This window comes from Quercus lobata, chromosome 4 (genome assembly GCF_001633185.2).
Source record: "Quercus lobata isolate SW786 chromosome 4, ValleyOak3.0 Primary Assembly, whole genome shotgun sequence".
In the NCBI taxonomy this organism is placed as follows: Eukaryota; Viridiplantae; Streptophyta; class Magnoliopsida; order Fagales; family Fagaceae; genus Quercus; species Quercus lobata.
In genome coordinates, this window is record NC_044907.1 from 6,938,510 (window position 1) to 6,965,471 (window position 26,962).

A 26,962-nucleotide genomic window follows, 5' to 3' on the forward strand; every position below is an offset into this window, starting at 1 on the left:
GCTTGGACACTAGCAATGATAAAGATGGCGAATACAGGCGAAGGTCAAGAACCCCTCCGAGTGAGACTTTTTCCTATGAGGAAGAGCGGCCTCGCAAACGCGGCCAAAAAAGCCCGTCTTACCAAGGCCTAGCCAATGATGCCATAAGCAAGGCCCTGGATCACATCTCCTAGTCGCCATTCACGCGTAGGATAGAGAGGGCAGTACTTCCTCGGCGGTTCAATCAACCGACGTTCGCCATATACAATGGTCGAACTGACCCAGTGGAACATGTAAGCCAATTCAACCAGAGGATGGCCGTCCACTCCAGGGATGAGGCGCTAATGTGTAAGGTGTTTCCATCCAGCTTGGGACCCATGGCGATGAGATGGTTTGATGCCCTCCAGCCGAATTCCATAGATTCTTTTAAACAGCTGACACAGGCCTTTGGTTCCCACTTCATCACCAGCACTAGAGTCCCTAGGCCCCTCGATTCACTCTTATCCTTGTCCATGCGGGAAGGAGAAACGCTGAAGGCCTACTCCGACAGATACTGGGAGATGTACAACGAGATAGAAGGAAATTACGATGACGTCGCCATTAGTACGTTCAAAAGGGGCCTGCCGACAGAGCATGGCTTGAGAAAGTCCCTCACTGGGAAGCCGGTCACCAGCGTGCGCCAATTCATGGACAGAATAGACAAGTACAAAAGGGTCGAAGAGGACCGGCAAATGGGGAAGGGTAAAGCGAAGGTTGTCCCTCAGGAGAGGAGGGACTTCAGGTAAGACCGCTATAACAGCAGTAACAGGCCGAGAAGAGACTATGTGGAACAGTCCGGACCTACTGGGGCTCAGGCAGTCCACGCTCTGTTCTGAGAACCATTGCACAGAATCCTGGAGAAGGTGAAGTGCGAACCCTTCTTTCTATGGCCAAACAGGATGGCAGGCGATCCCTCAAAACGCAATCAGAATCTGTACTGCACGTACCATCAGGAGCCCGGTCACACCACCGACGAATGCAGGAATCTGAAAAACCATTTGGATCGGCTTGTCTGAGAAGGAAAGCTGAGGCATCTATTGCACCGCCCTGAACAGTCAAATGTCGAAACCAGACAAGGCACATTGAAGCAACCCATTGGCATAATAAATGTCATTCTTGCCGCACCTGGGAGGACCGGTTCCAGCCCTTTCAGAGTGATGTCAGTGGGCAGGTTCCCGAAGGAGCCAGACGAAAGGGAATCCAAGAGAGCCAGAGTGAGTACCACGCCATTAATTGGGTTCACGGAGGAGGACAAGCAAGGAACTATTCAACCCCATGATGATGCCCTAGTCGTGACGCTCAGAATAGGAGGTTATGACGTGAAAAGGGTGTTAGTTGATCAAGGCAGCGCAGTGGAAGTAATGTACCCGGATTTGTATAAGGGGCTGAACTTGAAGCAGGAAGACCTGTCGCCATACGATTCCCCTCTGGTCAGTTTTGAAGGAAAGATCGTCATCCCGAAAGGCATGATTAGGCTGCCTGTGCAAACTGACTCGGACATGGTAGAGGTGAACTTCATTGTCGTAGATGCATACTCCCCCTACACAGCTATTGTGGCCCGGCCGTGGCTTCACGCACTGGGGGCTATGTCACCAACCTTGCACCAGAAAGTGAAGTATCCGTCAGGAGGTCAAGTTAAAGAAATAATAGGGAATCAAGGAATGGCTAGGCAATGCATGGTGTCGGCAATCTCACGACAACCAAATAGGGAACCTTCCACTTCAGTTGAGAGCGGCTTATAGCAATCAATGACCCCAGTCCAAACTGCGGGTAGTGGAGGACCGGCCATGGAGGTGGACTGTGAAGAGCTGGAGAAAGTACTTGTCGGATCAGACCCTGAGAGGTTTTTTCAGATCGGCTCAGAATTACCAGCATAGGAGAAGTCAGCGCTAGTTGATTTTCTTCGACGGAATAAGGACGTATTCGCTTGGGATCCCTATGAAGCCCCCGGGGTTGACTCAGATCTCATATGCCATCACCTCAATGTTAACCCGGCCATAACACCAAAGAAGCAACCTCCTCAACTGCCGTCAAAAGAACATGCAGACGCCGTGAGAGAAGAAGTCGCAAAATTGAAGAAAGCTGGGATAATCAAGGAAGTATTCTACCCCGAATGGTTAGCAAACACAGTCGTGGTAAAGAAGAAGAGCGGGAAATGGCGGGTCTGCGTAGACTTCACGAACCTAAACAAGGCCTGCCCGAAGGATCCTTTCCCAATGCCACGGATAGACCGATTGGTAGATGCGACTGTCGGACACCCCCGAATGAGTTTTTTGGACGCTTTCCAGGGCTACCATCAAATATCCCTGGCTGCCGAAGACCAAGAAAAAACCGCTTTTGTCACCCCAGTTGGCAACTATCATTATAAGGTGATGCCCTTTGGCCTGAAGAATGCCGGGTCGACCTATCAAAGGATGATGACTAGGATGTTTGAACAGCAGATGGGGAAAACCGGTGAAGTATATATAGATGACATGGTAGTAAAGAGTAAATTGGTGGCTGACCACATCAGAGACCTCGGAGAAGTGTTTCGAATTCTGAGAAAGTACAAGCTACGACTGAACGCATCCAAATGTTCATTTGGGGTGTGATCAGGAAAGTTCTTGGACTATATGGTGACCCATCGAGGAATAGAAGTTAACCCTGACCAAATAAGAGCCATTCATAGCTTGCAACCTCCTCGGAATCCCAAAGAGGTCCAGAAGCTTACCGGTATGATAGCTGCTTTAAACCGTTTCATCTCCCGCTCAGCAGACAGATGCAGGCCTTTCTTCCTCCTATTGCACAAGTGGAAGGGCTTCGAGTGGACTGAGGAGTGTGCTTTAGCTTTCCAACACCTCAAGGAATACCTCGCCCGGCCACCAATCATGTCCAGTCCCGATGCCGACGAGGTGTTGTTCGCATACATCGCAGTAGCCTCTCATGCGGTAAGCCTAGTGCTAATCTGAGAGGACAATAGCACGTATCGACCCGTGTACTACGTAAGCAAATCGCTGCAGGAGGCAGAGACCCGGTATCTCCCCCTCGAAAAAGCTATATTGGCCGTCGTACAAGCCACGAGGAAGCTCCCCCACTATTTTCAGGCACATACAGTAGTTGTGCTAACTCAGCTTCCACTGAAATCAGTCCTCCGCAACGCCAACTACACAGGTAGAATAGCTAAGTGGGGAACAATCCTGGACGCCTTCGACATTAGATACATGCCTCGCACCGCCATAAAAGGTCAGGTTCTCGCTGATCTAGTAGCTGAATTTGCGGAGCCCACCATAGAAGGGATGGAAATGTTGGGGTCACCAAGTGCTGATGGGAAACTAATCAGCACGGTCTCTCAGCGTGAACACAATTGATGGAGAGCACACATCGATGGTGCAGCAAACCAAAGGGGCTCAGGGGTGAGGCTCGTTCTAGTCTCTCCCGAAGGGATAACCATAGAAAAGTCGTTGAGGCTCGGATTCTCTGCCACGAATAACGAAGCCGAGTATGAGGCACTGTTGGAAGGGATGTCAATGATCCGGAGATTGGGTGGAAAATGCACAAGCATATCTTCGGATTCGAAACTCATTGTGGGACAAGTAAATGGGGAGTTGGAGGCGAAGGATGAGAGAATGCAAGGGTACCTAGCCCGGGCCAAACACCTGCAGGCCCATTTCGATGACTTCCGTTTAACGCATATACCCAGGAGTGGGAACACCCATGCTGATTCTCTCGCAACACTGGCCACCTTCTCGGCTCAGCCCCTCCCGCAGGTTATTTTAGTTGAAGATCTCTGCCACCCAACAACAGAGAAGGCCAATGGTATTCGGGTACACAACGTCGAGGCAGGACCTAGCTGGATGGACCCTCTGGTGCTGTTCTTAAAACACGACACCCTACCGGACGATAAGGTTGAGGCTGACAAAATCAGGAGGAAAGCTTCTCGATTCTGGCTATCCGAGGACTCCAAACTTTACAGACGTTCGTTCTCGGGGCCATACTTACTGTGTGTGCACCCAGGGGCTACAGAACTCGTCCTGGAGGAGTTACATAAAGGGATTTGTGGAAGCCATACGGGGGGCAGGTCCCTCTCCCACAGGGCCATGACGTTGGGTTACTAGTGGCCGAGCATGCATAAAGAGGCTCTGGAATATGTGAAGAAGTGCAACCAATGCCAAAGGTTCGCTCCGAACATACATCAGCCGGGCGGAGAACTTAACACGTTGTCCAGCCCTTGGCCATTCGCACAATGGGGCCTAGACATACTAGGGCCGTTCCCCAAAGCGGCTGGGAACAAGAAATTTCTTCTCGTCGACACCGATTACTTCACAAAGTGGGTCGAAACTGAGGCGCTGGCAAACATCAGGGACGTTGATGTCAAGAAATTTGTCTGGAAAAATATTATCACTAGGTTCGGGACCCCGCACACCCTGATCTCGGACAACGGCCTCCAATTTGACAGCAAAGTCTTTAGAGAATACTGTAATGAGCTGGGAATTATCAACCAATACTCCACACCGGCCTACCCACAGGGTAATGGACAGGCGGAGGCCATCAACAAAACCATAGTGAATGGACTGAAGAAGAGGTTGGACGACGCGAAAGGGAGGTGGGTTGAAGAGCTAGCCCACGTCTTGTGGACATACCACACCACGCCTCGCAGGTCCACGGGGGAAACCCCCTTCTCATTGACCTATGGAGCCGAGGCTGTCATCCCACTGGAGATAAACTTCCCAACCCAGAGGACTTCTGCCTTCGACCCCATTGCTAATAACAGCCTTCTGGAAAAAAACCTGGATCTCCTCGAAGAAAAAAGGGAAAGTGCAATGGTTCACCTAGCACACTATCAGCAAAAGCTCAAACAGGGCTATGACGCCAAGGTGAAGTCAAGGCCCTTGACGCCCGGGGATCTAGTGCTGAGGAAAGTCCTGGGCACCGCGAGGAACCCTGCATGGGGAAAGCTTGGACCAAACTGGGAGGGCCCATACCGTATCACCTCCGTAGCCGGCATTGGAGCATACTTTTTGGAAGATTTAGATGAACATGTAGTACCACGTCCATGGAATGTAAATAACCTGAAAAGATACTGTTATTAATGAAAGACACCATATTTGACGTCGAGCTACTATACAGCTACTTGGGATAAGTGTTAAACAGAACCCAAATCCTGCATGGCTCCTCGGACCACAGACTTGGGGGAAATTAACCTCGCAACGATTCTCAGTAAGTGTTAAACAGAACCCAAGTCCTGCATGGCTCCTCGGACCACAGACTTGGGGGAAATTAACCTCACAACGACTTTCAATAAGTGTTAAACAGAACCCAAGTCCTGCATGCCTCCTCGGACCACAGACTTGGGGGAAATTAACCTCACAACGACTCTCAATAAGTGTTAAACAGAACCCAAGTCTTGCATGGCTCCTCGGACCACAGACTTGGGGGAAATTAACCTCGCAATGACTCTCAATAAGTGTTAAACAGAACCCAAGTCCTGCATGGCTCTTCGGACCACAGACTTGGGGGAAATTAACCTCGCAACGATTCTCACTAAGTGTTAAACAGAACCCAAGTCCTGCATGGCTCCTCGGACCACAGACTTGGGGGAAATTAACCTCGCAATGACTTTCAATAAGCGTTAAACAGAACCCAAGTCCTGCATGGCTCCTCGGACCACAGACTTGGGAGAAATTAACCTCGCAATGATTCTCACTAAGTGTTAAACAGAACCCAAGTCCTGCATGGCTCCTCGGACCACAGACTTGGGGGAAATTAACCTCGCAACGACTTTCAATAAGTGTTAAACAGAACTCAAGTTCTGCATTGCTCATCGGACCACAGACTTGGGGGAAATTAACCTCGCAACGATTCTCACTAAGTGTTAAACAGAACCCAAGTCCTACATGGCTCCTCGGAACACAGACTCGGGGGAAGTTAGCCTCTTAGCGATTCTGTTTAAATTATTGACCATCATTCTTTACACATTCATTCATTCACGATTGGTTTTCAACAGTTAATGGCAGAATAAACATCCATTTATGATAAAAACAGAAGAGAAAGTAAAACAACAAGAATAAAAGGAAACGACATCATTCATTGAAATCCCCAAAAGCGATCCTTTTACAACCCTTAAACAGAACAAAATATGAAAAGTCTAAACAAGGAAAATCCTACACTACTTTCCTAAATCTGATCCCTGAGCAGGCCCGGGCTAGCCGTTTGCTGGCTGTGGCCCCGAAACAGTCTCCTTAGCCTGTGCAACAACCTCCCTGATTGAAAGACTGTCCTCGGGCAACTTGTCCTTCACGGCCGGCTGCGCATCCTCAGTTTCAGGCATAGCAGAGTCCGAGGATAAAGCCTTCCTTAGGAGAGGCTCTTCAGTCACGACCTCGTCGGGGATCTCACGAACTTCCTCAGGAAAAAAGATATTCTCAGCTTTCTTGAGATTGGAATCCGCTGGGACTGCCGCCCGATCCAAAGCTACACCCCAAGACAGGGTAATGTATTCCCTGCATACAGTAGCCACCTCCTCGGCCAGCCTGACCTCGGTATCCTTGACCCCGCGCTCATAAAAGGTTGCCACTGCCTTCTCGGCCGCCTCCTTGGCCAAGCGGGCCTCCCCCTTAACCTTTGTAAGCTCGGCCTTGAGATCTGAAACCGCCTGCTTCTCTGTCCTAAGATTTTCCTCGAACTGGCGGAGCTGTAGGCGCATATCATTAGCCTGCTTAGTGGCATTTTTTAGGCCGGCTTCCGCGCTGTCCCGCCCCTTCTTTGCCTCCTTTACTTCATGGCTCAGGCTATCGTTTTCCTTCTTGAGGTCACCAATAGCCCTCTCGGCAATGCGGCGGGACTGAGCCTCATTATGAAGGTCCTCACGTGCCTTTTTGGCCCACTCCTCAGCAACGAAGATTTGCTGAGTGACCTGCGCCAGAAAAATAAAAGCTTAATCAAAGAGAATGGTGAATAAATGGATGCGTAATAAGAGAACGAGATAGTAAAAGTTTTCGCTTACCATTGCCATGTCCCTCTTCAGCGACATGAAGAGTTCTGGTTACTAGGTATCTCGGAGCCCCTTCATGTCGCGAGGCAAAAGAAGAGGCTGCTGCAGGGCCTCAGCCAAGAACGACGCCTCCCGTCGTTGGGATTCCCACAAGGTTGCATCCCAGGAAATTGGAGCGCCGTCCAGTTCGAGCTGCGGCTACCATATTCGTTGTTCCCTCCAAATAGCTGCTTCGTCTCGGCTATCAATGGACTTGGTCCTCTTCTCTTTGGGCTCCTTGGTCTCTTTGCCCTTCTTCTGAGGTTTGGCTTTTTCTTGGCCAACCTCACCCTCCTCCAACTCCCCCACAGGCCTTTTTCGCCTTAAATTGGGCATAGGCTGCAGCGCCACATCCGATGTGGGAGGAGGAGGAAGAGGAGCCTTAGAGGTCAGCTGCTCCTTTGGGGCATCCTTGGAAGACTGCCCTTTGTTCCTATTGGCAAGGAGGCCCCTGAGGCCAGACCTTTGTCTCAGGTCCATTCCTTCTTCTTCTTCAAACTCTTGGCTGGTACCAACTTGTGCGGTTACTAAACCCAAGTCAGGGGCTGCCGAGGCGCGGTCCAGATCTGAATCAGAATCCGAGAGCTCTACTACCCTGGCCGACACCTCTCCCTCCTCGGCAAAGTGAAACTGGTCTATCTGATCCTCCAAAGACGAGTGCGAGGAACCGGCTTCTTCCTCTGGGATAACTACTGCGAGAAAGGCACACTGAGCAAGCAGCTGGACGGGGGGTAAATCTCTCGAAGCAAGAAAGCCTGGTACGGAGACGTCTATCCGTGCTAATCGCAGACTACCTGCCCTAATTGCTTGGTCGGGCTCCACTAGGGCACGAGTAAGGGGCACGTAGTCCAAAATCAAAGGCGCAGATCGCAATTGCCCGTCTGTACTCACGTAAATCTCAGACCTTAGAAGGAAGTTGAGTGCCTGGACGTTGACCAAACTAAGCCGAGGAGTCGTATGCTTCTTGTCTGCAAGATCCGAGGAGGCAAACAAGTAAAGTCAGAATCGAAATAAAAAAAAAAAAAGGGGGAAAAGATCAAAACTAAGATCCTTCCCAAGGGATCTAACTCTATGGTGCCCCACCTGGTTCTCCTGCCTTGACTGGGCAGTGAAGACCGTCGTGCCACCGTCCGGAGACGATCAAAAGGTCATCCTTCAAGCCTTTGTTGGACTTGAGAAGGCAGGATATCAACCTCACCTCATCGAACCTGGACTTCAAGTAATATGAGTCGCCGAGGCTGTGCAGTTCATATAAATGAACCACGTCATGCCATGTAAGGCCGAGGTTCATCTGATTGTTTAGGACCTCTATGCACCCCAAGATCCGGAACATATTCGCGACGCATTGGTGAGGGGCCAACCTATGACCACGCAAATAATCCCTAGTTATCCTCCCCATAGGGATGGTCATTCCTCCTTCCACAAAGGCTATCACTGGAATGGCGACCTCCCCCGTTTTCCTCTTGATTATGACCTCCTCCAGAGGACAATACTCTAAATTTACCTCCGGCGGAATACGGTATTTGGCCCTGAAGCCCTCCATACCGGCCGGGGAATTTACCAATTTGTCAAGTTTACCCATCCCCCTAATCCTAGGTGACGCAAAGACGATTTATTTAAGGAGTAATGCGGGAAAAAGGCAATGGAGAAGGAACGTACACTTACGGGTGAGGAATTTGCAGGAAATCTTCAAGGGGACGACTGCGAGGGCTTGAGCGCTTTAAAAGGGAGAGTGCGAGAGTGCTCTGTGTGCGTGAGTGATTGTCCAAAAATGAGAAGGGAATGCTTTTTGAAAATCTTATGTATCCAGGAGAAGCCGGACAGACATACTCCCGCCTAGGGAAACGGAAATTGTCTCAACCGTTGATCTAGCGTCCAACCGTCAGATCAAAATATATAAAACCGCTAAAAGCAATAATTAGCGCCGCATGGGTCATCAACCACCCCCGTCATAAATGAGGCACGTGAGAAGCATACTTCCGCGCAAGTGAAGCAGGGACCCACAGTAAATAATCCTATGAATGTCAAAATCCCGCCTTTCCTTCTCGGACAAAAAAGAAGGAGCCGGAATTTTGAGGGGCTATTGTAGGGATGAAATTCCCAAAACTAACAGTGGGCCTAGGAACCCACACGAAGCCCAACCACGACCCAACGGGGAATAGGGGCCCAAATGACTTCCGGCCCAACCCTATTGAGCCTGGTTCGTTTTAGAAGACGTCCGAGGAGGAATGCCTCCTCGGACACACAAATATGGGCCCAGTAAGCATCCCCTCCACAGTGAAGAACCCATCCAGGCGAACGTGGGTAGGAGGGTGAGCCTCACGCAGCAGAAAAGAGAAAAATGTAAGGCATCAGGGAGAAGCCACAACTGCCGCATTAAATGCAAGAAAGCTACCTTTTCAGCCACATTAATGTGGAGAAGACAGGCGAACAGTGTTACATTGGCCAGTGCAACTCACAGAAGGATAAGGGAGATGTCCGATGGGACAGGCACTCAAGTGAAGGTCCAGATGGCTAACAAGTGTAAGGTTCTTATCAATTCAAGGAGGCTATATAAGAGAAGGAGGTCTCCATGAAGAGGGGATCGGGAAATTAAGAAAAAAAGAGAGAGAGAAAGGTGAAAGAACTCTATAAGTCTGTATACAGAGCAAGAGGTACACATATACGTCTCCTCGAACCGGTATCCTATTAAATGTAAATGGAACATTCTCACGTTCAACATGTTGCATGGCGTACATCTAACTGATGTTCACTTCGTCTAGACCTAGCTCTGTAACCCACTCTCTACAAATTCATTGTCTGGGAACTTTTGGGCCAAAACCACTCACTTGCTGGGCCTGGGCCCCAAAAACCGCCCCTACAAGTACAATATCCACAATTATACTCGAAATCTGAACGTGATCATGTGATTGGGGTGAATTTATGCAAATAACCTCCTCCTTTTTATTTATTTTTATGAATGTAGGAATTGACTTCTCCCGGATCTGATTGGGTTCTCAACATACCAATGGAACCGGAACTAAGATCCTCTCTGGGCGATATGGGCTACCCAAAAAAAAAACACAAAGTAAATCCAACGGAAGTCACTTTTCCAAAAGTCCCATTAGCGCTGCATGGAAACCCAAGAAGCAAGTACTACTTTGATCCCACGGTTATTTCTTTCGGTCCTTATCATCATCGCAAAAGTCAATCCCAGGAAATAGACACGATCAAAACTGAGGCCATGCTCAAGTTTATTAAAGAATCTGGCAAATCGTTTCCGGAATTTTACTATAAGGTACGTGACATGAATAACGACACTAGAGCTTGTTACGTTGATTGTTAGAAGGAAAACTATAGTGATGATGAGCTTGCATTGATTATGCTCTGAGATGGGTGTTTGATTCATATTTATTGGACATCTTGGTACATAAGAGGTGGCGCAAGGTAGTTGAGCTATTTGTTAATTATGGAAGCTTCTTGGGATATACTTCTGTAATTAGGGACATGATTTTGTTGGAGAACCAAATTCCATTAGCAGTTTTGAAACTTTTGATGAGCCTTAGATACAATGATGAAAAAGATGTAGCAAAAATGATCAAGCAAGTCATTTATCAAGTATTTTGGTGCGTATCTCGCGAGGATGTTCCGGAAGACAAGGATGAGTGGTCATTTGATCGTTTTCCCTTCTATGTATACAAAAAGAATTCTCCAAAGATGTTCATCGAAAGAAAGAACGTACCCTCTGTTTCAATCTTGGATCTTGTTTAAGGAATCTATTTGCAAATACCTCAAAAAAGGAGGACGATCTTGCAAGTGAATATCCATCATATCGTTCCCTTAGCGAACTTAAAGCTAAGGGGATCTATTTCAAGGCTATAAATTCTAGTCTTCGTACAATTTCTTTTAATGATGTTGAATTCATTCTTGGCTTTTTCTATGCACAGCTTAAGCTTCCCGATCCTTGATTATGATAGAATAATATTGTGGAACAACTTGATAGCCTTTGAATTGAGTGCTGCATGTGAGCCAGAGAATGTTGTTATTACATCTTACATCAATTTCCTGAAAGCACTCATTGTCAATCCTGACGATGTCAAAGAGCTGCACTTAAAGCATATAGTTCTCAACTATGTAGGCAATGATGAAGAGATGTTTGAATTTTTCAAAGAGATATCCACAGGCTCGTTTCAAGAAGTCTCTCAATTTACAGTAATATTAGAAATGAAATTGAAAGGCACCGTAGGAGCAAGATAAGGACCTGGGTGGCTGAAATAATTTACAAATATTTTACAAACCCATGGTCTGCTCTTGGTTTATTTGCTGCTATTGCTGTCCTTGTTTTAAGTTTTTTGCAGACTTACTTCACTATCTATCCTGGAAAAGATTAGTGCATGGAATCCATTTGCAGCTACCTCAAAAAACAGCAGATCAAAAATGATTAGCATATACTGCTTCCTCAAAATGGAAAGATGATATCTACCTATGCCTCCAGTTACTTGTGATATTAATAAAAGATGATTTTTTTTTTTTTCAATTTATTGGGCTTCTAAAGACGCTTTGAATTTTACACACTACTTCAATTTAAATTGTAATTGGACCTATTTTTTCTCAATTAATTGAGCACATTTACATTGTGTTGTAATTTGTAATAGTGTAGTGGTGTTATTAAGTTCCATTTATGGCACTTCTAGTAATTACATCAACCTTGCTTAGTGTTTTTTCTTTGAATAAAATTTGACTAAAAAACAAACCAAGAAAAAAAAAAAACTAAAGCAAATACAACTTGTCTTGTGCCTTTTAGATTATTATAGTATTATGGGTTTGTTTAATGTATGCCTTTAACGCATATATTAATCATCCATTTTAAAAAAGATTTATGAGAAACTAGAAAAAATGTCAAAAAAGTTAGTAATTTTTTTTAATTTTTCCATAAAAAGTTTCATAAAATAGTTTACTAATAGAGCAAAACTTAGATACGGTACTTACGTGCTGTCCTTAGGTTTCCTTTCTTAAAATTCTACCATGTAGATTTTTTCACATGGGATGAAAATATATTTTCAATTAAATAGTCACGTGGCTGAATTTTAAAAGGAAAACCTAAGAAACAGTACCTAAGGTACTATACCTAAGTTTTCTCCATACTAATATATGCCCCATAGGTATAAGTTAATGAAACCCTAGTATTATTATTATTTTTCTTTATATTTTGGGTTGTTATTTCTGTGCGTTTCTATCCATTCATTTGTATCATTTCACAACAATATCTTCTCAAAAAACTTGTGCCTTCTTCCTTTTTCTCACAACTGATCTATTCCGGTTTTCTATAGAATGGAATTCCTTCACTTGATAGCCCTTTTTTTTTTTTACTCATTCATTGGCTAAGTTAGCTAGAAATGTGACAGAGGAAGATTAGAAGTATCCCCTCCTCCAACCATGGCTGCTTGGTATTGATTCTCAAAAAATCTTTTTTAATGATATAACTTCAACCTCACCTCCACGCATCTTTGGCGTGATAATCACTTCACAAATACAAAATCCTTTTAGGGTTAGAAGGGGGCAAAAGTCAGGGTTCAAGTCTCTAGGATAAAACTCCACACACATATACACACCTAGATTAGGTTAGAATAAAATTTTTATCTTGTATAAAAAATAAATCAATGGTAAACAAATTCTATGATGAGACTCATCAATGATTTTTTTTTTTTTTTTTTTTTCTCAAAGATGAGTGAATAACATATGCATTCTGGATTCGTTTTTGTTACAATCAAAAGTTTTTTTTTTTTTTTTTTTTTTTTTTTTTTTTTTTTTTTTTTTACATTATGCTTGTCAGTAGAAAGTAGAGACCTATATGGGATTCATTGGATATGAATCCATCCCCCTTTAATTTTATCATCGCAAGTCCTCGAAGCTACTGCCACAAAATAGTAAGAAAATCAAAATAAAATTATAAGTATGAACGGAACTAGAAATCTTTCTTTTTTAGGGACAATCTCTATTATCAAAATAAAATAGTATGAAAATCAAATCATGCAAAATTTTATATATATATATATATATATATATATATATTAGGAATCACAATTAATAATTCAAACAGTCATTACTAACTACTTGTTGCCCACCGTTTAAGACACCGACAAGCCAAGGTTGCCAATACCAACCTCTCTCTCTCTCTCTCTCTCTCTCTCTCTCTCACAAATATTATATTTAAGGAGTTAATTATTAAAATTTAAAAGGACACATAAAAATCCAAAATAATTATAACCCATTAATTAAAAATGATAAATTTTAGTTGTTTTTTAATATTTAAATAATAAATTATATATTAGAGTATTTATTTAACTTTTTTATATTATATATTATTGTTTTAAAAAATTTCATGTTATTTTAAGATGCAAATTTGCTAATTAAGTTTTTAATTTATTTTATTAACATATCTTTTACAATATTTTGAGAAATTTATGGTCAATGATTCTTTGACACGCTCATAACTTGGGAAATAATTTAGAATTTCAATTAGGTTGAATTTTTAGTAATTCAATATTTAGGAGAATTGGTTAAATAATTTAGAGTTTCAATTGGGTTAATTTTTTATTAATTCAATATTTTGGAAAGCATTCTCAAAGATGGAAAAATAAATACAAAATTCACAAATATTTTTTTTTCTATTAGGAAAATTAATAATCATTCTACAAGTTTATCACCACTTTGTATAATTTTGAGTGAGCAGTATCGTTTTGTTTTTATTATTTTATTTTTAAATCACATTCTGACCTAAAAATTTGTTTTGTTCAAATGGGTCAGTCACGTCTATTCTATATCTATATAAGAAAATATCTATATATTTATATCTATATAATTAATCTATATAATAACAAATAGTCTAAACATTTAACTTTTTGTTGATTACACCTCATTGCGCCACGTGAAGTACACAAATTATTGACCTGTTTACATTTTAAAACAACAAAACATTGTGCATTTTCATTTAGTGGTTTATGTGAAACGTTTTACTCTTAAACAGTAGTTATAGAAATTGAAAAAAGAAAAACACTTCTTTTAAAAACGTGACAAATCAACAAATAAGTCTTTTTTATTTTTCGAAAAACAACCAACAAATGACCCAAATCAAATATTTTATATTTTAGCCTCACTCTCACACACATTCACCAAAATTTTACTCCCTAAAAAAAAAATATATATATATATATATATATATTATTAAAAAAAACACACACACACACCCACCCCGTTTCATTGTCTCTTTTTATATATTCAACTTCACTTCAATTTTGCTTCTACCCATTTTTCCTCTGCGAGAAGAAACTGTGAAGAGAGAGAGGATATAGGATTGTTTCCACTAGCCTGCCGCCATCACACAATGGAACCGCTGCCGGTGAAATTGTCTTCTTTAGTTTTTCCCTTTCAGTCCATTATCAAGCATAGAACCTCTACCCTCTACCCCTCTCTCAAACGCAAACCCAAGTTATTTCGCAGCAAGCTTGCAAGGGCAATAGGGCATGACCATGGGTACAAACGTTTTCAATCTCCGAATCGTTCTCCATATTAGACCGTTCTCTCTCAGTTTTTATCAGGTTTTCCTTTATTGGCGTTTTTTATTGGCTTACTTTTGTATGCAATTTTGTTAATCAAATGGTTTGATAAAAGCGTATGTTTTCATAGTGGGTTTGTGTAATTGTGTCTGAAATTGTAATTTAAGACGGATTTGCTTGATTTTTATTGCTTGAATTTATTTGTTAAAAAGAATTTTCCACAATGATATTTTTTGGGGTTAGTGATATATGAATTTTGGTAGAATTTCATAGTGAGGTTGTGTTTGAAATTTTAAATTTCAATTCGACTTGCTTGATTTTGATTGCTGAAACTTCTTTCTTCTCCACATTCCCCTTCTTCCCCCGCTCTCTGTACTTTATTTCCTGCAACAACAACTTTTACATATAAGTTTTACGCTATTCGCAAGCAAAGCCCCAAAGCAAGAAAAGCATCTGTAGGGCACATCGAAAAGAAAGAGAGATAAGTCTGAGGGCTGCTAGCATTGTTAGGCCAGCAACCACTTTCAGGCGGCATCCCGCCACTGTAATACCACGTACCACAATAGTAAAGGTATTTTCTTATAAACAAATATTTTGGCATTAAATATGATTTAGGTATGGTTGTTATGGACTACTTAGTTTTGATTTAGGTATCTAGCCTAGATTTCGTTTTGATAAAGGTTTACGTGTTGTGGCCTATCAGTGAAGAACCAGTTATGAGGAGACGTAAGGAATATAGAGATTGTGGCTCATGTTGATCCTAGAAAGATATCATTGGTTGATTCTATTTTAAACAAGCAAAGGTAATAACTCCTTAATGATTTTCCTCTGCATAATTTGCCACATTGATTAGTTATACTGAAATTTTTCTAAGAAAATTGATTTCCATCTAGACTAGAGGGTGGCAATCAATCATAGGGTTACAAAGTATTACACAAGTATCCAACTACAAGTTGTCTCTGTTACTCTTTGTTCACTATTGTGAACCCCGTGTATTTTTCTTGCTATTCGTTTTTTTTAAATATTTTCTTCTTACCTTTAAAAAAAAAAAAAAGTGGTCTCTGTTAGCCTCAAACTGAAAACCTAATAAAGACCCACGATACACAGGAAAATCTTACGATTCAATTGCTTCCTTCTCTACCAGATCGCTTGCTATTAGGTATGTTTCTTCTCCTCCTCCTCTTTTCTCTGAAGGAAAATCTTACGATTCAATTGCTTCCTTCTCTACCAGATCGCTTGCTATTAGGTATGTTTCTTCTCCTCCTCCTCTTTTCTCTGAATTTATTTATTTATTTATGCTATGTTTGGAAGTTTTGAGAGAGAGGAGAGTAGAGGGAAGGAGAGTAGTGAAGAAGAGAGTAGAGGGGAATAGTTATCCTCCACCTTGTTAAATTAAGTAGGGAGGAAGGGAATAATTAGTCTTTTCATTTATAATTTTGTTAATATAGTAAGGGCAAATTTGGTAATTCGTTTGGTCAAGCATTTTTATACTCCACTCTCCCTCCAAATCTCTCCAATTTGGGGAATTAAAAATGAGGGGTTAGGAGTAGTTCAAACCCCTCCAAATCCCTCCTTCTCTTTCCTTAAAAAACATCCAAACAAGGTAATTTAATTACTCTATATCCCTCTACTCTACCCCCCTCCTTTTTCCAACATCCAAACATAGCATTAGTTTTGTTTTACCACTGATTTCAAGATTAGGTATTAAATTTAAGGATCTCTTGCTTCTATTTTTTCCTTTTTGATTGATTTCACATAGTCCCAAAAAACTTCCCGCAAAATCCCCTAAGCAGAAGCCAAGGGCTGTCTTTTTCAAGTGGGTATGTATTTCTTATTCGAATATCAATTGTGGGAATTATTGTTGGTTGAAGATTGGTCATAAGCATTGGTTTCTAGGATCATTTATGAGACCCAAATAGATTTTTTGTTGTGTTTTGTTTGATTTTTTGTTTTGTTTAATTTGTGTTGAGTTAAGGAATTATTTTAGTTTCTCTATTAATGCTTTGGGATATCATATAAACTTCATTTTTTTTTTCTTTTGGCTTATGAATATTGATATAGGAAAAAACTGCCAATTAATGAGGAAAAACAAGGCAAAGGTGATGTTGTAAGAAAATGTGGGTGTGGTCATAAGACTCTGCCCTCTTCTACTACACTCCAATATCTAACCCAAGTATAATTTTTTTGTTATCTTTTTTATTACCTGATTTGTTTTTAAAAAAATTTCCGGTAGCAATTTAAGTGGTATTACTTGGCATTTTTGCATCTACATAAGTTTAAAGCCTATACATGTGTTGGGATAATAGTATAGATGAACTGTCATAAACTATCTGATGATTACTCACTAAGTTCTGCATTTATGTTTAATATCTTAGACATTGTTACATTCTGCTTTATGCTGATTGGGGATGTGCTGACTTGGGTTTGAATACTAGAAATTTAATTGTTTGGACTATTTGATGTGCTTATTCCCACTCCTTTTAATTTATGTTAGGATTGTGCATTTTTGGTTTTATGTTATATTCTAATGTTGAAATTTTCTTTATAAATAGATATAAATCATGTCAGATGTCAAAACTCGTGCAAATTAGTCCTCAAGCCTCGGTTGCAGCTTAACTGTAATGAGGAGTTGGCAAGTCAGTTGGTTTACATGGTTTTTCTGCAATTGATAGGTCATGATCCAATTTGCATATAAGCATGCGACAATGGAGTTAGGATTTCACCTGAGGCAGTTCGGTTTTATTAATATAGCACTTCATTGCAACATATTTGGATTTAGAAAAATGCAAGGGTGTTTAGTGGCAAAGTATTATAAGAGGAGGCTACATTGTATTTGTTCAATTGTAATGTGTTCAGTTTGTCATGGGAATAATTTTTGGGTGGATTCATGTTAGTCATTTTAATACTATTTTATCAAAAAGTTGTTCTCTTTCCAAGTTTCTGTTTTCTTTTCATATTAAGTCATGTTTTCTCTTTATAATGTTAGGAATAAAGAAAAAGGCAAATGAAATCCTACTACAAGTCTCTAATATGCCAATAGACCTTCGCATTGCTATGCTTTTTGTTGTTGCTCTTTGGAATCATCATTTAACTTTGCCTTGACTTAAAAAATCACATTACATCATACAAAAATACAATTCATCTATAAATTAGTTTGTGTAATATAAATTTTAGGTTATTTATGATGGATAGGATTTAAAACTGTAGCGGTCATTGATTTGGGCATAGAACAGAGCCTTGAAGTTGAGTTTTAATTATATGTTTTCAATTAGGTTTTCTATCAATTTATGGATTTCAATTGCTAACTCTTTTTCCTCTCTAATTTTTTTTTTTTTTGGTTGTTGTTGAAGTCAAGGAAACACTCATAGAAAATCCAGTAAGAAAATATTGTGGATATGGAAGGGTTTCGTAGTGGAGATAGTATCGATTTAATGGTTTTTTTTTTGGTTTGTGTGTTTTTGAAAGGCCTAAGAGTCGGCCTAGTAATTAATTTATTTAGCTGAAGAATTAATTTATATTGATGTAGATTGTGGTTTCAGAATTTTCAATGATATATATGGGCTGTTTGTTGCAGATAGTTTTGTTTATGAGGTTAAATAAAAATTTTAAGCACAGTTGATTTGATGCTAAATAGTTATTGGGTTTTGTTTTAGAAAATCTTTAGGTTTTTTGTTGTTATTGTGATTGAATTCTTCTTTTTTCCTTTCGGTTGATGTTGATTACTATCTTGATTTAATTGATGAAGTCTTGAAACACACATATTTTTACTTAGTGAGGTGTTATACTGATAGCATATATTATTGATAAAGCACTGGGCTTGCAGCACGATCTAGAGATAGTAATGGTCAATGGGTTAACATTGTGGGGTAACTGCCAAATCTCCCACTTGGGCCTTTAAGGGAGCCTTTGAGTTGACTGCACTGAAACAGTCAGATGTTGCTATCATCGATAATGCAGATCTGGTATGCAGCATGACTAACCTTTTTCAGTTTCCCTTTTTAAGTAATTTTGCTTCAATGGACATTGCTCATTTTGATCAACATGTATTTAGTTACTTGAATTCTGTCAAATGCAAACTTACATTTAAAACATAATTGGTATGCTGTTGAAATAATTAAGATTGAAGTTTAATCTTGGGTTTGAGACACAGTCATATCTATGCAGATAATCTTTTACTCTAATTTTTCCCCCTAATAATAAAGCAGCATTTTTGCAGTTTTGCATGTGTAAATTTTACGTTATTTATGATGGATAAGATTTAAAAATGTAGTGGTCATTGATCTGAGCATTTGTTTGATATGAGTAGGAGGTTTAAAATTTTAGAACTTTTACCCTGGTCTTTTCATAATTTTGCTAGGAATCAAAGTGGTATGCGGTTACTTTTGAGAATATTATTTCCTTAGGAATTTCTAGATATTGATGTGAAAGCTATTTTAGTAGTTGTATCTCTATTTAATGCTGCTTTTATCTGCTTATATCCCACTTTGAACACCATTTTTTTTTTTAATTATTAGTTTACTAGTTTATTATTGGTTTTAAAACGAATGCTTGACAGTTAGTTTTATGTCATTAGTGTGTTACCTAAGCTTTTGATGATAGATGTTTCTATTTTTACTAACAGTTTCTAATGGATAATAGAGTATACTTGGATTAGCAACCTATATACTTCTCTTTATATTGTTGTGATTGGTGCCATTAAGTAACAACCATATTTTAACATCAATTATATACTATTTTGTTCTACCAAATAAAATTATTGATTTGAGTCTTTCTTTGTGTTTGTGATTTTGGGAGATCTCAATCCCCTGTGATGGTAGAGGAAGAGGATCCCTCACCTGTTGAGGTGAATGGGGATGAGGATGAGGATGCAAAAGGAAAAAGGAAGTGTATCTCAGATGTCTGGGATCATTTTAAAAGAAAGAAAGTTAATGGGAAATTTAAATCTCAATGGAATCACTATCACAAGTATTTCTTGTGTGATCCTAAACAAGGCACAAGTCATTTGCGTGGTCATATAGGGAGATGTCCACGGCTGAAGTTTAAAGGTATAGGAGATATGCGACAACAATTGTATTTATGGAGTGAAATAAAGGGTTCATATTTGTATTTATAAAATGAAATCAAAATTTTATTCTTATATTTTTCTGACTATAATTTGATCAAGTTTATTCCTTTTTTTTTAATTCATTTTTGTTGTGGGTTCTTCACCTATGCTAGAAGATTCTGCAATTCAAACAATTCTTGATAACTTCTTGTAAAGCTTGTAATGATCCTAGACTTGTGGGATTTATTTGGTAGCATTTTGAACATTTAACTTGATATAATTATCCTAATGGATATCATATTTGGACTAGGTTACTAGGTTTTTTTTTAAATCTTGTTAAGAACTATTGTTAATTTTATGTTTATCATGTGAACTTAGCTTATGTTTTGTTTTGTTTTTTTTTTTTTTTTTTTTTTTTTTTTTTTTTTTTTTTTTCAAAATGAATGTTTATGATTGAAAAACAGCGGCTGGGATGAAAAATATTATTTACTAGTTTTATTATTAAAAATGAATTTTTATTATTTATTTTCCCAGTTTATGTTTTATTTGTTTTGTATGAGCTGGATTTCAAATTTCAAAATTGGGCCATACTTCATGGACTTTAGAAAACATAATATTTTTTAAAAGAAAAAATTTTGGAGGGACAAGGAAGGGCCTGTAGGGGCAGGTATGGGTTCAAAAAAAAAGACTCATTTAGTTAATGGGGCGGTTCAGGTTACGGGTGGCAAGTCAAGCTTGAATATAAAGAAACCCATCCCAAATCTGAGCAGTTGCCATTCCTACTTTTTGTTGAAGAAGGCTACGACCAAAGTTGGCCTTACAAATAAAAGTTCTAATTCATTTAAAAATTAAAACTACTATTAAGTATCAATGTTAATATTTACTCTGTCATAAAATCATTAATATTTATTTCTCCATGAGATAAAATTCTCTTTTTTCTAATCAAATATTCAAATATTTTGTTTTACGAATGCAAGATATTATGGAGAATGGGAATGGTGAGTAGGGTTGTCCAACCCATCTGAAGACCTGACTCACCTGAAGGAACCAACAAGATCCAATCCAACAACCAGCCAACCCGATCATTTCATCGGTAGACAGTGGGCCATTAGCTCTAAAAACCAACTCTGGCGGGTCGGTTTCAGTTTTCCTCTCCCAAAACCCAAAAAACCTAAACCGACCAACATACTAAGATTTTCCAACAAAAAAATTTATGATTCTTTCAAAACATTTTCTAGTTTCAAGCAAAAAAACCTAGATTTCAACAAAACTTTTTCAAATTCTGGCTAAAATTTCTAGATTCCAGATTTTAGCAACATATCAAGTAGATCTGGTGATATTCGACTGGATCTAGCTAAATTTCATCAAATCCAGTGAGATTTCAACCAGAACTAGTGAAATATCACTGACTTTTTACTGTTTTCTCACTAGTATCTTAGGTCTTTGACTCCAACCGACTCGCCCCAAAACCTGTTGTAGGGCTGAACCGCCCGATCCGATTGTTTTCTCAGTCGGCAGTAGGTTGATGGCTGCTCCACTTGATTAGGTAAGGTCGATTACAAGTTGAGCACAAACCCGACCCAACCCAACCCATGAACAACCCTAATGGTGAGTATGCATGGTGAATATGCAGACCTAATTACCTTTGTGGGGATGTCACATGGAAAAAGCCAACATAAAAGGAATGTAATAAATTTTCAATAGGAAAGTTGGACACATCAATTTGTAAGTTTAATGTAATAAAATTTGTAATGTAATAAAATTTGTAATTTATGTTGCAAAATTTGTAATATATGCAGCATTGCACATTTCTAAGATATTTAGATGTATTATTGCTATATGGTGTTAGGTTTTTTCGTTAGTATGCATATTAGCACTTTATTGTATTTTTGAAATGGGACACTCCAGCTGAGACGCCCCTTTAGAATTTATGTTTTAAGTCAAAGTATCAAATATTATCATTCACTCCCATGGTTATGTTGTCATGTGAGTTAGGTAGGTGGCCTTATTTTGTATCACCTTACGTAATTTTTGCTCAAGTGGGCTTGGGAAAAATAGTAAAGTAAGAACTGGCCCAATATGAAAATTCCAGTAGTTCAAGATCATGTGGCAACTATATTGCAACCATGTTTTTGACTTTGTTTGGACATGCTCGTCCCTCCCCTGGTCAGTGGGTGAGTGTTCTAGATACCAACCTGTCATTTAGCATGTAATTAACCAACGTAAGAACGATATTAGATGAGAAGCTAATAATTTCCTCATGCTCATGGGTTAGCAGTCTGGACCTGCTTTGTTTTTACCCAGAGGCCCAAACCCATCTCCTAATACTAATGTGGGTCTTCTTCTCTCCCAAAGTAGATGGGCTGAGCCTGATTCTCTATAGTAATGTTCTGATAAAATAGTGTATTCGAATTTGGAAGACCCAATCCCACTCTTGGGCTTAGTGTACTCGACTTTTGTAAAAAATATTAAGGTGTTCGCCTTTATAATTTTTGTTTGTAAGGGAAAATCAAATTAGAGCACTCACAGCAGTGGAGCTAAATAGTTCTATCAAAACACAAAAAATCACCATCTAGCAGTGGAGTTATAGCTTTTTTTTTTTAGCTTCATTGCTACAGTGCACATCTATAAATAGATGTGCACTGTAGCTGAGATCTAAAAATAATAATAATATTTTATTAAATTTCTCTCCTCTTTCATTTAAAAAATATTTTCTCTTTCTTTCTTTTTCTCTCTCCGGCTTTTTTTTTTTTCTCTCTCCCTCATCTACTCTATGCTTTGCCGATTTGCTTCACTACTGCCAGCCCACCCCCACGCTACCGACCCACGCCACCGGCACACCGCAGACCCCCGCCAACCCATCAGTGGATATATTACCTATTGAGAAATGGAGTAGATCAACATCGGTGGTTGTGTGTGTGGCTATGATGGTTGTATGTAGTGAATATATTATTTTATTGTAGTGAGATGGTTTATTTTATTATAGTAGATATATTATTTTATTGTGATGTTTAAATTATTTTATTGTGATGTTTATATTATTTTATTGTGTTGAAAGCTAAAATAAATCCACTACTGTAGCATATGTGTAGGTAAAATAGATAAAGTAACTTTGGTGAAACTAAATAACTAAATTTTTAGCTCCACTGCTGTGCATGTTCTTAGAAATAAAAACTATTTTATTTTTAAATGTAATTATGTGGATAAGAAAAATGGTGTTTGCTTTACTAAGGACAAGCTCAGGTCTAATTACATCATGAAAAGGTGTAAGATACCCTTGTGTACTAAGTGCGTCCATCAGTCTTTACAGAGCAAGTAATGGCAATCAAATTTTTAATTAATTATTTACTGGACATATTATTATTCAAATTACAGTAATAATTTTATTATGGTATGCGTATGCATTCAAATAGTCAATTCTTCTAAGTTGTTATTTGGACATTAGAAGTAAAACTATTTTGGTTTTGGATATCATTTGTTAAGAAACTTTAGGATCATGATTTGAAAAAGAGAAAAAGCTAGCTTCATCCAGTTACTTATTTTGTATAAAATTATATACAATGCAATCCTTGTTTAACATACACAAGCACAGTAGATTTCGTAAAATATTTTCCCCATTATCAAATAAGATTATTTTAATATGATGTGATGAGTTGAATGGATCTAAAATACCTATATAAGATACAAACTTCATCATGGTTTAACTAACTCTACGCCTACATTCATTGACAACGCTAATCAAATATCCACTCTAATATTTACATTACACTCACTTAACTAATTTCGAAATAAAAAAACAGACTTTCATGAAAATTAACATATGAGACACTTTTTATAATCTCAATACATTTAATTGTTATTTTCTATTTAAATAATAGACAAGCTCTTAAACACACAAGTTAGATGTAGAATATCAATTCTCTCTCCAATATTTGATAATCTAAAAGATAAGCTCTTAAACGCAAGTATTAGTTCAACTGATAAAGTCTCTGATAATTAAATAAGACATCTAAGAGTTGTTTGGTACATCCACTCAAACACATATTTTTAGTTTTTAAACAACATTACATCTATTTTTACACATTTTTTTATCCACACATCATTTCAAACATATTTTCCAACAACAAAATACATGTTTTTAAATGCATGTACCAAGTTAAATCCGTTAAAAACTCTCTCAAAAAAAAAAAATATATATATATATATATATATATATATATAAATAAAGCGTGAATGAAGTTATCTACAACTCAAAACACAACTCAGTGGCTCACCATTACTCCCTCTTATCTTCTTCATTCTCCACGTACCATTTTTTTCTTCTCTCTTCTTCCTCCCAAACCACCAATGTGTCTGTGATTTTAACTCCTTTATAGCCTAGCCTCAACACGGATCTCTCTATACTAATCTAGATCAAAGAAAGATTTGGAACTCAAGAACATTTTCTGCCGATCTGCATGAGAAGAGCCATAAATAAAAATGGAGCTTAAGAGCTCAAACGCTATTTGTGATCTCTATGGGTTGGTGGATGTGCGAGAGATAGACGGTTGCAGGTTTTTTACTCTGTTCTATTTACTTATTTTTGGTTTCTGGTACTACAAAATCATGGTTGCTGGGAAAATTGGGGACAATTGGAAAGAAACGGAAGAAAATTGAGGATTTTTGCTTTTTGCTTTCAGAATCGAAAATTCAGATCTCAGTTCTCCGAAAATACTGATATTTAAGTTTTTGTATGCATGTTTGTGTTAAAGTTTGGTTTTTTATTCAAATTGGTCAGAATATTTTGCGTTATATTTAGATTATATGAATGAAAAGTTTGGATAATTTGTAGTCCAATTATTTGAATTTGTGTTGTGTTTGCTATTTGTAGACTGTAGGTGTTCTTCTTTGCAATTATCTTTGCGCGTGAGATTGAAAGTTTGGATTTTACTCAGATTAGATAATTTTTGTGTGTTAATATTTGCTATTAGGTGTTCTTTTGTCATATCATGTATGTAATTATGTATGTATGTATATGAATGAAAGTTTGGTTTTTTTTTTTTTTTTTTTTAATAATATCCTATATATTTTGTGTATGCAGGCATTCATTTGGTTTTTTCATAAATGAATCACTGTAATCTGTAATCTTTAATAGAATGCCTTTTTGGTTGTTGGAGGTAAAGAGATTAGAGGCTCTATCTCTGATCTAAAGGGGCCCTATGGTTTACCCCAAGCCTCAGTGAGTCATGGTTTTGGCCAACAATCCACTATGGTCCTTGAGATGGCACGAGGTAAACAAAATTTATGACCTATTCTTTATATTTTCACGGTTCTATTGAATGTCATAGGCTTTTGAGGATTTTAGATTTTTATGGTTTTTTTCTGTTCACACTGACAGTCATCAAGTAGAGGTTTGTGATTCCAAGGCTGCAGCAGAGCAAGGGTGAGTTGTATTATTTGTGCTTACTTTGGTTTCAAGCTTAAATGCTTAAAACTTTCAATATATGAAAAAGGGGCTTGGTTTTTTTTTTTTTTTTAAATTTTATTTTATAACTAATTGTTTAAATTTTATTTGATATGAGTAGGCATGACTTTGTGTAATTGAACAATCATCTTGATTCAACCAATGGATGAATTATTGTCTCTTTGGTTTATTTGATAAGGTATTATGTGAAAAAAAATTATGAAATTATTTTGAGGTTTTATATATATTTTTATATATATAAAAATATATGTTATGTGGTAACTGATTAAGAACAAGGTATTGAGCAATTTCTTCAAGTTTTTTTTTTAATATAAATAAAACGTTAGAAGCAGCGTGTTTTGTATTTGATTTGTTAATTTATTTTGATGTCTAAGTGAGTGTAGTACATCTGAATAGTTCTTTGAGATTATGTTTGTAGTTTGCACAAATGCGGTGGTGAATTTTTTTTGTAATTGAACAGTTATCTATAAAGATTTTGTTGTGAGAGACGTTAGTTAGATACTTAATATCTTTGTGATAATTTGGGGTTTTAAATGAGTACTTGGATTGAAAAGGCTTATCATTGAGATAATTAGATAATGTTACAAGCATTTTAACCTGATAGTTGTCGATTATATTATAGAAAATTCAATCTGTAAAAATTATGCTATAGAAAAACAGCTTTTTCATATATATATATATATATGAATTTATTAGATCCTTCAAATTTTGTTTTTTTTTATTCTTCTTTTAAAAAAAAAATTGTGTACTTGATTAATAATATGCCTTCGTCATGATTTACTAAATTGTGAGAACAATATGATATTTTTCTTTTCCTTTTAAGGATTGTTCTTGAGAAGTTAGATGTTTTAAGGAGTTGAAGACCAACATTACCAAAGAGCTCAACTCTAGGCACAAAAGGGTTCTAATTTTTCTTTGATATTTTTTTCCTTGTATTTAAAACTCAACAGACCCCAAAACTAAATGAAACCTAAATTTGTCACACTTCTTTTGCTAAAAATTTGTATATTACCCTTATTTTGATTGATCAGAAACCTCTTCATGTAATTGTGGCTAAGCAAATATGATCATTGTTTTATTGTTTATCTTTATAGCTTTGTTTGTAGTTGTATATTCCTGTTGTTTATACCTTTTACTCCCCACTGTCTCAATTTTTTTTTTTTTTTTTTTTTAATATTTTTGTTATATGAGTTAGCGGTTTTCTGTGACTCCCACTAAAGGATATGTCACTTTTGTCAAATAAAGGTAAAATAGTACTGTCATTACAATTTCTAGGTTGTTCACTAAAGGATATATGTTATTTCTTATTTCATCAATTTTTGAATGGGCGTCAAGTGTTTGCTTGATTTTTGAATTAATCAAACGTGTTGTTACTCTTAAACTTTTAAGTTTCAACTCTCTAATTCTTTCCCCCTTTCCAGGCTGTTGCTTTGGTTAAACCAATCTAGGAGCCGGAACAAGTAGCAAAGAGGTTGATGTAAGAAGCATATTAAAGAGTTTGTGCAAGATCAAGGAGAATCTTTTCACAGTAGATGTGGAAGCACCCTTCCTTAGCTTGATACCAAGGTTTGGTTTTCTGCAAGAGTGGAAGATGAAGTGCAATAAAATCAAGTGGTTCACAATGATAGAAATCGTAGTGTTCTGCTAGATATAAATAAACTCATTAGAATATGAATGTGTATTACGTACTATCACCTTCTAGCATAGAGCTATATTTGAAAGCTTAGTTTCTATATTGATTCAATTTAGCTAGAAAACATGCCTTGTTTGATTTGGTAAAGAACCATTGGCTGTGATCATTTACAAGGTAGACATAGCACTTGGTACTTTGGTAGTGGATGTGTATTATATTTGGTAGTGATACTTTGACAAGGTAGAATCATGTTTTCTTC

General features: G+C 38.3%; 3 protein-coding genes and 1 long non-coding RNA gene across 4 annotated transcripts; 3 read left to right on the top strand and 1 right to left on the bottom strand.

Annotated features, from left to right (window-relative positions):
* The first annotated feature begins 491 nt into the window (after window positions 1-491).
* Window positions 492-1,034, top strand: LOC115984481. Its single transcript, XM_031107504.1, has 2 exons — window positions 492-760; window positions 869-1,034. Exons 1-2 carry the CDS (start codon window positions 492-494, stop codon window positions 1,032-1,034), a joined length of 435 nt encoding a protein of 144 aa, XP_030963364.1.
* A 141-nt stretch (window positions 1,035-1,175) lies between these two features.
* Window positions 1,176-1,760, top strand: LOC115984482. Its single transcript, XM_031107505.1, has one exon. The coding sequence runs from the start codon at window positions 1,176-1,178 to the stop codon at window positions 1,758-1,760; it is 585 nt and encodes a 194-aa protein (XP_030963365.1).
* A 4,439-nt stretch (window positions 1,761-6,199) lies between these two features.
* LOC115984483 (protein casc4-like) lies at window positions 6,200-7,009 on the bottom strand. Its single transcript, XM_031107506.1, has 2 exons — window positions 7,001-7,009; window positions 6,200-6,910 (listed from the first exon to the last, which is right to left on the bottom strand). Exons 1-2 carry the CDS (start codon window positions 7,007-7,009, stop codon window positions 6,200-6,202), a joined length of 720 nt encoding a protein of 239 aa, XP_030963366.1.
* A 16,846-nt stretch (window positions 7,010-23,855) lies between these two features.
* Window positions 23,856-26,962, top strand: LOC115987765. The gene is made up of 4 exons (XR_004091212.1): window positions 23,856-24,159; window positions 24,687-24,876; window positions 24,984-25,028; window positions 26,492-26,962. It is a non-coding gene; the product is annotated as an uncharacterized LOC115987765 (long non-coding RNA).

What these genes read in the sequence shown, in the direction of transcription:
- LOC115984481 (XM_031107504.1), top strand. Translation starts at nt 492, where the DNA reads ATGCGGGAAGGAGAAACGCTGAAGGCCTACTCCGACAGATACTGGGAG. An exon ending in CAGGAGAGGAGGGACTTCAG is followed by an intron (nt 761 to 868) that starts GTAAGACCGCTA and finishes ACCATTGCACAG; the next exon opens with AATCCTGGAGAAGGTGAAGT.
- LOC115984482 (XM_031107505.1), top strand. Translation starts at nt 1,176, where the DNA reads ATGTCAGTGGGCAGGTTCCCGAAGGAGCCAGACGAAAGGGAATCCAAG.